The 11,127-nt window shown below is 60.8% G+C and overlaps 1 protein-coding gene across 1 annotated transcript; it reads right to left on the reverse strand.

Moving 5' to 3' along the window:
* Positions 1-529: 529 nt before the first annotated feature.
* On the reverse strand, positions 530-9,333 carry NPTX2 (neuronal pentraxin 2). The gene is made up of 5 exons (XM_059699246.1): positions 8,777-9,333; positions 7,023-7,239; positions 4,594-4,838; positions 2,543-2,722; positions 530-1,885 (listed from the first exon to the last, which is right to left on the reverse strand). The coding sequence occupies exons 1-5, from the start codon at positions 9,200-9,202 to the stop codon at positions 1,658-1,660; spliced, it is 1,296 nt and encodes a 431-aa protein (XP_059555229.1). The 5' UTR covers positions 9,203-9,333; the 3' UTR covers positions 530-1,657.
* Between the last annotated feature and the right edge of the window lie 1,794 nt (positions 9,334-11,127).

Genomic DNA, 11,127 nt, shown 5'->3' on the forward strand with positions numbered 1-11,127 from the left:
ATGGAAAGCCAGCCGCCTGTCAAGGCCAAGGTCACGGAACCAGACATGCACAAGCCTGGCCTTGACCAGCCTCCTGATCAAGCCGCACGATACCCACGGCCCTGCCTCACTGTTCCCCATGTTCACCTGGGAACTGGGGTGACTGCTGGGAGGATGGAAGGAGATGGATGGCGGAGCAGACACAGAGCGGCCCGAACAGGGGTCCAGCCTGGGGCAGGGAGCCGAGGGGCGGGGAGCCGGACTCGATTCCTGGTTGGGAAGACAGGGCTGGGCTGGGGACAGGGAGGCTGGGCAGAGCCTGCGGGGCGGGGCGTCCACCGCCTAGGCCTGGGGTTGAGGAGGGAAGGGCACCACACCCTCCTGCAAGCACCCTCAGCTCCCTGGGTCCACCAGACGCCGGTCCTAGGCGTGCCCACGGCCCCCAGGCCCAGGCTAAGCAGGGTGGCCATCATGCTACCTGGGGGGAGGGGTGCAGAGCCTCATCCCTCCCTGCCCTCAACCCCGGACACAAAGAAAGCCGACGCCGAGGCCTCGTCCCGTGCACTTTAATCACAACTCCACGGTCGCTGTGTGCTGGCCACAGAGAACATCCACACAAGGTCAGGATGGGCACGTCAGCGCGGTCCTACAAATGGAATCTCCACAGATCTGCACTTCAGACATGTATGAAAAATAAATATATAATATTTAGCTTTATAAACTTCCCCAGGCCATCGCTGTGTCTTTAAAGGAACCACTACTCCCTCCGTCCAACCAACTCGGCAGCCTGGCGTCACTAAGCACATTACCGGCCAGGTGACACCCACTTCCTGAAGAAGTTCCGGGGGAAACACTGGAGACGGTCAGATGCTCACAGGAACCAACGTGGGTTAAAACTCGCCAACCGCTCACCGCGAGGGAGACATCACACATGGGCGCCAGCTAATGGCCGGCCTCTTCCGTTGGGAAGAATCAATTCCCCAGCGCACGCCGAGGGGTTGGAAAAACTGCAGCGGGACCTTTGGCACCAGTGGAGACGGCAGGCCTTCGAAAGCCAGACTCGGTGACAAAGCATTGATCTGAGGGAGAGGCTGCGGAGGGGACGAGATGCTGCCACCATCACAGACCTTCTCCCTTCTGAGCACCCCTCCCAGCTCCTTCTCTGGAGCCATAGACACCCCCTCTACCTTGAGGGGGCAGGGCACCTCTGGCTGCCTGCCCTCCTGGTGCCTGGCCTAGACAACTGCGGGGGGAGGTGGGGTGGGGGCTGCTTGCTACGTGCTCGTGGGCAGCAGGACGTACTCAACACACCAAGGACACGGCCACTTGAGCGGGACGGCCTGTGAAGGGGACGGACAGGAGGCGCACATGAGACACCAAGGAAGTGGGGGGCAGGCTGGGGTGCACTAGCATGTACAGGGGTTCTGAACAGCGCCTGAGGGTCCATACTCCCCCGGAGGAGGAAGTCAGATCGTGGCCCCCCGGAGGCTCAGGGCTTTCCCCAGGGACTCTGGCCCTGCCCCCAAAACAGCGAAATCTGGGTACGGAACAGCTAAGCCGGAGACGGGTGCTGCCACAGAGCCTCAGGCCCCGGGACCCCAGGCCGTTCGATCAGGAGGAGGTGCAGACAGTTTAACCAGGGTGTCAGCAGAGCCCCACCCCCCGACGGGAGAGGCGGCTACAAGTCCAGCAGGCGCTCCTCACAGGTCTCTGCCGGCCACTTGGAGGCCCCTCCAAACACATCGACGTTGTTGTCCACCCAGGGGATGACGTTGCCCGGCATGTTGGTGGAGCAGTTGGCGATGTTGACTATTTCCTGGGCACGAAGGACGCGGTCCCAGATGTTGAACTGGCTGAGCTCCCCCACAAACGCCTGTGTGGCGTCAAACCTGCCCCCGATGGTGTCCTGCGGAGGGGACAGAACCACGTCAGAGCTGCTCAAAGGCTAACCCCCTGGCATGGGAGCGGGTTGGCTTTGGGGAGAGGATGCCAGCTTGTAGAGAGACAGAGCTGGTGGGGAGGGCGGGCGGGGGGGGGGGGGGGGACTGGGGCATTTGCCTGACTCCCAACTCTGGCCGGGGAAGTATCTTTACTCCACCACCCAGTTTACATGGGGAGACACTTGGGCAAAGTCCCAAAGCCAGGACTAGACCTGGTCTCACAGCTCCAGCCCCTCCCCAGGGAGAGGTGACAGGGAGGAGAGCAGGGCGTGGGCCCTTGACGCCTGCTCCCTCCCTCTCCATCAGCCTCCAGCTCAGCTTTGAAGTCAACGGCTCATCGGCTCATTGGCCCAAGACCAGGTGCCAACCTGTGACCCCGGGGCACTCCATTCTGGAAACTGTCTGAACCACCACCCCAACCTGGTCCCCCCTCCACTCCCCAGACAACAAGACGGTGTGAGCAGAGCCGGGGGGGGGGGGGCTCGCCCCTCCAGGCAGCTGCTGTGCCCCCGGGGGCCCCTCCAGCAGGCAGACAGCTGGGCGGGGCGAGGGGCAGCCTGCAGGCCGGGCCTAGTGCTGCTCCTCTGGCCTGCGCGCTCCCATCTTTCAGTCCCTGCACCCACCTGCTCCTGCCCGAGGATCAGCACGCCCCCCGGCTTGATGGGGTGCCAGGGGGCCAGGTTCTCCCCGGTGCCGAGCTTCTCCCCGTCCTGGAAGGCCTCCCACATGCCGTCCCGCGTGGTCCAGGTGACACAGATGTGGTGCCACTTGCCATCGCTGACAAACAGGGGCAGCTGTGCAACCTGCGGGGGCAGCGCGCCGGTGAGGCCCTGAGCGTCTCCCAGGCGACCGAGCTGGGGGGACGGGGCCACGGGGCCACTGCTGTTCCCATCACGTGGGGTCCCTCCTGGTCTCCCCTGCTCTGCTCTGCGGGTGACACGCCTGACCCGCCCGCCTCCGAGAGACCTTCGGGCTGGAAACACCGTGGGCAGCAGACACTCAAGAGAAAAGGGCCCAAGTCCCGGGCCCCAGGGCAGCCCTGCTTTCAGCTGGACGCTCTTGGTCCTGGCTTGGCGGAGGGGCCAGGACACTGAGCCGAACAAGCAGATGTGACAGACGGCGCCCCACGCTGGCCTTGAACCCCCGGGGCTGGAGAAGACACAGGGCAGCGAGGGCACACTGGGCAAACTTCTCTGGACAAGAGCCAGATCAGGCACCTGAACTCACAGGCGAGGTCCCAGCGTCCCTCGGGACTGTGTGTGGGTGCCCTGCCGTGCAGAGGACAAAGGCCCACAACTACATGTGAGTGCGGGGGAGGGGCATGCCCCCCCCCCCCCGCATCCACCCACTCTCCCCCTGGGAGGGCTCTGCAGACCTGCTCCTCTGCCAGCAGCTGGTTGTTACAGCTGGTGTCCTAGCAACCCCAGGCCCTCCCTCCCAGCACCTGGCTATTTACAGGGTGTCTAACTTGAGAGGAAAACAAGGCTCTTGGGCCTCAGGGTGGTGTCCAAGGAGTCATTTAAAACACTTAGTCCTGGCTCCCGGCTCCAGGGGCTCAGAGGCAGAGCCACTGCTGGGAGGAGCCGGGCAGGTGGATTACACCACGTTTTCCACTGAAGCAAGCTCCACCCAAGGTGGCTCAGCACAGACAGAGGGAGGGGCCGGGGGGAGCCACTCCGGGCTCGGGCAGCCATCCCAATGCTCAGCTCCGGCAAGGGGGCTGTGAGGACGCATCTCTGGCCACGTGGGGTCTGACTTCAGAATGAATGTCAGAGTGGGGCTGCTGGAGGGTCCCGCAGTTGCCCAGAGCTTGTCTCTTGGGGAGACCACACTCCCGAAAGCCAGCCCGTCTATTAAAAGGGGACATGTGCTCTGGGAAAGGCAAGACCGTAGGGACGAGGACCAGATCAGCGGTGGCCATGGGCTGGGGTAGAAAGAGGAGCTGACCACCAGGGAAATGAGGAAATCCGGGAGGTGATGACACCTTAGGTTCTAATTGCAGTAATGGGTGTGCAACTGACTGCATTTGTCAAAGCCGGTCAACTCAGTAAAAAGTGTAAATGTTACTGCGTGTAAATTATATCTCAATACCACCCCCCCCAACAAAAAGATATGCTCATGAGAACCATCACACACACACACACACATTCACACTCACACACACACATTCACACTCACACACACACACACTCACACACACACTCACACACACACATTCACACACACACTCACACTCTCTCTCACACACACACACACACACTCACACACTCACACTCTCACACACACACACTCACACACACACACGCACACACACACACTCACACACACACTCACACACACACTCACACACACTCACACACACACACACACACTCACACACTCACACACACACACCCTCCTCTAAGCAGTGCAGCCTGGGAAACACCCTCATGGACAGGCCTCAGGGCCCGTGACAATTCAGGCTGGCATGCAGGCGTCCCACTCATTCCGGGCCTCCCTGACCTCTGGCCTGGACCCTGCCCTCCCGACTCGTCAGCTGTCCAGAGCAGGACTGAGTCAGGGCAGAGCGGTCCCCACCAGGAGGAGGACAGCCCGCAGCCCGCTGCCGGAGCCCCTGCGACTTCCCGACCTCTGTTGCCACCGTGACGAGGAAGGTGGCCTCCGCTGGCCTTACCTTGTCGTTGATGAGCAGCTCGATGGGGTTGTTGCCCCACTCGATCAGCACAATCTCGTTGGCCTGCCCAGGCACCGCATAGGAGAACGGGGTGCCGATGCCGGGCGAGGCGCTGGAGCGCAGCCACAGGCAGATGGTGAAGGCGTACAGTTCGGGCAGCGTCTTCTTGACCTTGCCGTACAGGTAGTTTGTGCGGAGGGGGAGGGACACTTTGAATGCATCGGGCGACTTGAACGCACTGTTGCCTGGGGGGGAAGAGAAGCCAGCAGCACATTAGCCACCCGCCCCCTTCTCCAGCAAGGATGGAGTCCCAACTCACCCGGACCCCCCTCCCTCACCCCCCACCCTCAACCCCCATCCTCCATCAATGGAGCATCTGCTACAGGACAGCCGCTGTCCAAAGTGCTGAAACTCCAGCCGTGACCGAGAGTGACCTCGCTCTTCAAATCTGGAGGAAGCAGGTAGAGACAAGCTGGACTTCGTTTTCTGGTTAAATTGAGCCAGAAAACCTTTTCTCGGTCAAGTCTTATTATGTCCTTGCCATCTTGGACCCTCAGCTCCTTCAGCAAGGGCGGGGTCACGAGCACGAGGCAGGGCATGTGACAGATCCCAGGCACTCGACAGACGCCTGTCAAGCCAGGAAGCCTTTGTCACTTCTCACAGGAACGAGACGCTGCTGCCAGGGCAACAGAGTCAGGTGACTGTGGCCTCTGCATACATCCCTGACATGGATTGGCTCAAGGTGTGGCGCGGCTCAGGATTCGCCCTTTCCTCCCCATTGGCCGGAGCCTTGACCCTCCCGGACCCACCCGGGACTGGTGAGAACCCTCCTGGCTGTCCCCATGTAAACGATGCTTCCAACATCCTTTAAAGTGATTGGTACTCTTAAATGGGTCTAAGCAATTTTCAGTGCAGCCTTGATTTAAGTTCAAAATTAACAACAACAAGTAAACACACAGGAGGCAAGACCTGCCTCCAGTCACCAGGTTCAGACATCTGCAGGGCACCCCCCCACCCCGATTCTGTGAGCTGTCAGGCCAGAAGCTCCCCTCTTATTTGGGGACCAGATGCTGCCGGGGAAGGAGCCTAAATGCCCTCCTTCAACAAGTGTTTATTAGGCACCACGCGGGGCCAGGGGGTCCCCATCGCCGCCAGAGACCCGCAGGCTCCCAGGACCCAGAACCAATTCAGCCCCTTCCTCACTCCTGCAGAACAGGAGCCAGAACGATCAACCCTTCTCCACCGTGACCCCCTTTCTCCACCGTGATCCCCCAAACGCCTTCTCTGTCACAGTACATCATACACGAGGAAGCTCTTTGGAGCCAGGGTTCACACCACCCAGGGAAGAGCTTCTGAAAGGGAAGCAGCAGGGCCCAGTGTCACCCTCCCAACCTCTTGGGAGCAGGCAGCGTGGAAGTACTCGAATCTGGGCTCCACGTGCAGTCTCACTCCTCTCTGCTGATGGTGTCGTCTTGCCTGACCCACCCCGACCTCCCCGCAGGGCGCCCTCACCCCAGGCTGCAGGGCTGCTGGCCACGGCTGACGAGAAGACCCGGTCACCTGCGGGAGCAGAGCGTGGGGCCAGGCCGGGCGGGAAGGCCCCACAGGAGGCTGAAGCAAAACTCAGAGAACCAGGAAGCCCCAACTCCCGGCTTCACAGGGTGAGCAGCTGACCACGGCTCAGGGCGCAGCTAAGGGGTGACGGCGGAGCGAGCAGCAGCCCCTCTTCCTACTCTACGCAGCCACCGAGGGTGTGTAATCTGCAAGTGCCCATGCGCTTCACAAAGGCGCGATTATCTAATAAAGAGAAGTAGCTCCTGCCCTTGCAGGTGGGCAGGCTTGCTGACTTAATAAGGCTGCCTGTTGGCACTGCCGTGAGCTTGGTGACGACAGGCAGGTTTAATTAGAGCTGGAGGGCCAAGAGGCAGGGGAGGGGGCCCATCCTACCAGAGGGGGTGCCTTCCGTTTATACCACACAGCTGGGAAGTCCAGAAGAAGCTTGGTTACAACCAGTGGAGGCATTAAAGGGCCTGGCCCACACATCAGAGGCTGCAGGTGCAGACAAGGCTAAGCAGCCCTGAGACCAAGGAGAGAAGGGCCGGCGGGCTGCTGCCCGCACGGTGAGGAGCCAGGTGGTTCTGGCACCTGCCAGGTGGGCTCAGGGATGACTGACAGCAGCCTCGGAGCCTATCTCGGCAAACGACCTGGGAACAGAGTCAGCAGGTGGGGGTCCGGGAGCAGCCACTCGCTCACCCAGCTGGCCTGTCTGGACATGGGCAAGAGCGCCCCGGGCTGGCCCCTCTCTGCCTGCCCTCCCTTGCTCTGAGCCCAGCTTCCCTGACCCTGCAGCCGAGAATCAAGACAAGGGGTCTGGAAGGAGGGGAGGCAGCGGGCGGGCGACAGAGACGCGAGGCAGCACTGGCACCCACCTCGCTCCAGCTCGCTCACCCTCTGCAGCAGCGCGTTCAGGGCGCTCTCGGTCTTCTGCCGGTGAGCCGAGGTCTCGTTGTGCAGCAGGGACTTCTCGTCCTCCAGCTCCGCGACCTTGCGCAGCAGCTGCCTCTCCAGCTCCCCCAGCCGCCGCTGGAGCACCTCTCGGAAGTCGCCGGGCAACGCGGCGGTAGACACGTTCCCTCGGAGCTGGTGCTGGGGGGGGGGGGGGGCGGGGAGGGACAAGCATGAAAGGCCAGTCAGAAAGAAACTGTGACATGCGGCTCTGACGGCCCCGCCACAGGGGGAGCTGCTTCCAAAAAACGGGAGCATCACCCCAGTGGAGCTGCTGACACAAAGGGGAGCGGTCACAGATGCTTTTTTTTTTTTTTTTTTTTTTTGTATGGCAAGGATTTCAAAGTCAGACAATTACTTTGCGGCAGTATCTGAAACTTAGGAATCTCATTTTTCCCCTCTCAAAAAAATCGGTTTTGGCACCTCTATCTAGAAAGACAAAATGTTAACCCACATCTATCATTTTCCAGCAAAACCCCAAACACAGCCGGGGTCTTTTTTTTTTTTTTTAAGGAGTTCATCAAACCGTACTCAACGCTGATGCACTTTCATCTAGAAATGGAAACAGCCCCCAGTGTGGCCCAAATGCTGCGCGTGGAGACATCACTGGAAACGGAGATCTAAAACACGACTACCCTGAATTCCGGGTTTCTGATGCTGCTTCTACCTCCTCCTCCCTATTCCTGTCACTCCCTTAGCACCATGAGAGCTCTGAGGCAGCCTGCCGCTGCCCAGCCGCCAGTCCCAGCCAAACTGTGTGTCCCTCTCTCCAAACGCTCCAAATTGCAGAATGCAGTGACTAGGACCTGCCTCCCGGGGTGGTGGCAAGGGGTAAAATTAGTTACTATGTCTACACGTCTTTAGGGCTCCGAAAAGGTTAGCTGTTGTTCATCATAATGAATTAAGGGACAGACAGATGCTGGAAATACCGTCTGTAACCATCCTGCCCCAGGTAATCCTCAACTACTGTTGCAATAATCACCGCTTGTCATTGAAACCCAGCTTTGCTAAGAAGGATTTTGGTAAACATGTTGCACAGAAACGTCCACACTTCGTAGCAGAGATGGAAATGAAATGAAGGTTTCTCTCTCAAAGTTCCAAACTGCATCCGCCTTCCGAGAGAGACTGGGAGAAGGTCCTTTCCCACAAAGCACGCGGGAAGGGCACCTTAGGACCGCGCGGCTCTCCGCCAGATGCCTCTGAAGTTAACCCGGCTTCCTCCAAGGTGAGTCCCGGTGCGGGGTGCGGCCCGTGACCCTCCAGCCCGCGCTGCGCTCGCGTCCCGCCGAGGCCCCCCAGGTCCCTGCCCGCTCCGGACCACCCCGACCTGATTTAATAACGGACATGCGGGAGGCCAGGGGCCGCTGACCTCACGCAGCAACCTCAGGTCACCCCCGCAACAGCCTCCGGGAGCGCGTGGGGACCCGGGGGACTCGCAAGAAGAGAGCAGGCCGTCCGGGTCGGCCCGCCCGAACCTCGTGAAGTGAGTGGCCGCCCAGTGAGCAGTCCCGGCGCGCGGGGGACTTACAGGGTGGAGGGCGCGAGCCACGCAAGTAGGATCCAGACCTCCCGCCCCCAAACCCAGCTCATTCCGTTCCCGCGTGGCCTCGCGGGCAGAGCCGCGCGCCCCACCTCTGCCCGGCCGTCCCCCGCCCGTAGGACCCCAGCGCCCCGCTACCTCGAGGCTCTCCAGACGGTCCTTGAGGGTCTGCAGCGAGCGGCTGAGCTGCTCCACCAGGTGCCCGGGGTCCCGCGGCAGGTCGCCCATGGTGTCCTTGCCCGTGGCCGCGCGGCCCGGCGCCTTGGCGCCCGCCAGCCCCTCGCAGCGCGCCAGCTTGGCCGTGAGCTCGCGGATGGCCTCGCGCTGCGCGCCCAGCGTCTCCTTCTGCTGCACGACGGTCTCTCGCAGCTGCAGCACCGCCGCGCGCAGCTCCTCCTCGGGGCTCAGCGCGCCGCCCGGCGCGGGCATCGCGGGCAGCGGGCAGCCGGCGCGCGCCGCCTCCGGGGGCAGCGCGGTGCACACGAAGCGGCTGCCGGGCGCCGGGACGTCCTGCGCCGCGGCGGCCACGGCGAGCGCCACCCCGGCCGCCAGCAGCGCCAGCATCGCGCCGTCGCCGCGCTCACTCCGGCATCCGCGGGCCGGCGCCGTCGGGGCGCGCGGCTGGGGCGCCTTCTGGGCGGGCGGAGGCCGGGCGCGGCGCCCGAGGGCAGCGGGGCCCAAGGGGAGCGGAGCCGGGGCCCAAGGGGAGCGGAGCCGGGGCCCAAGGGGAGCGGAGCCGGAGTCCGCGGAACGGCCGCCGCACACACACGGCGCTCTGGCTGGGCCGGCCCGCGCGCCCTTTCTTAAGCTGGGGGGTGGCGGCGCGTGGGGCGCGGCGCCGCGAGCTCTGATTGGCCCAGGCGGGCGCGCATCACGCGAGAGGCGGGGCAGGGGTGCCTTCTCACCGCGGGCCGGCACGGGGGCGCGAGCTCCAGAAGCCCCCCAGAAAGAAAGGGCTGAAATTTAAAAAATCCCCGGGGTGCCCTTAGGAGCCTTGGCCGGCGAGTACAGGTGCCCCTCGGACCCACCCGAGGAGGCCGAGGGCGCTCCCAAAAGAGAAGCTGTGCGCTCCAGGGGAGGTTGCTGGGCGCCTGGCGCGGAGGGAGGACTCGCTTAGCGGTCGCCGCAGCCCCGAAGTGGGGGTCGCTGACGCCCACTTCACAAGGGAGAAAGGTGAGACATCCCAGGAGGGTCTTGAACCCAGGGCTGTGGTCTCGAGGCACCCGTGGCTGGCGTGAGCTGCTGCCACTTGACCCTGAACGCGGGAAGGAGACGCACGAGGCTCCCCAGGACACACACCCACCTCCGCATCCGCGTCCCTGTCCCACCTGGGGAAGATCCTCAGGTCCGCGGGGACGGACACAGGCTGCACGTGCTGACTGCTGGAGCGGACGCCCCCACACAGTGCGTGCAACAGGCGTGGAGTGGGGCCGGGGTCAAGGCTACGCGCAGAGCTCTCGACAGCCCACCAGATGGGGACCTTATTCGGCAAGACCTGGGCGGGATGGGGTTCATTCCACCGCAGTCATCGTAATGGTGCCACAGAGTAAAGCCGTGCCCCACCCAGGTACTAGTATATGGGGTGCGCACATGTCCAGTTTCTCAGTTTGAGACCCCTGTGCTCAGATTCTTGGAGAGAAGAGATATGGACAGAAACCCCAAAGGCAGGAGCACATTTGTTTCAAAATCTTGTCTGTGGTTTACAAACAAGTTCCAGGAGATTTTCAATGCACAGCTGCAGACCGAGCTGGTTTACTGCACGTTATAAATGGAAATCCTTATTTTTTTCTCTATGTTTTTTAAGAAATCCAGTTGCAAGGCCATTCATCACATTATCCGTTATACCAGAAACAAATGGATTTGTCACTTGTGCACAGAAGCGGAGGTTGATTCTGTATCAAACTGTATCAAAACAAATGAAATCATGATGATGATATAAAATAGACTGCAGTGATTAATCCCCAGAAACCCAATTTTGATCTGCTTTGCACTTCAAACAATAGCTTCTGTTATGTAAAGGGCTGTTGGATATTCAAGGACAATGTTGCTAAATTATAAGAAACGGTCTGTTCATGAAAATCTCTTCATGGATGAAATGAGAGACAGGAAGTCTGGTCTACATAACACCCGGAGCAGAGGACAATGAACTCGGTGATGGCTCAGGTAAGAGCATTCATTAATAGAAAAGGTGTGGGGTGGGCCTGGGGAGCGGGTATTGGGCTAATGTCTCTTTTGGTCTGCATCACCAGCAGAACAGGTATCAGCTTCACATTGTCAATTCGACCTTGGATAGATTCATGCCTCCTGCATCTTTCTGACTCCAACCCCTTGGGAACTCCAGAAGTTTAAAGGAGCTCACATGATACACAAATCGCAATTATGAAGGTGGTGAGGTTGCAAAGCACTTTATAAAATGCTACATTTTAGATGATTCCATAAGGCCCCAAATCCAGACAGGTTCAGAATGATCCAGATAAGGATTTCACTTT

This window comes from Myotis daubentonii, chromosome 5, assembly GCF_963259705.1.
Source record: "Myotis daubentonii chromosome 5, mMyoDau2.1, whole genome shotgun sequence".
NCBI lineage: Eukaryota > Metazoa > Chordata > Mammalia > Chiroptera > Vespertilionidae > Myotis > Myotis daubentonii.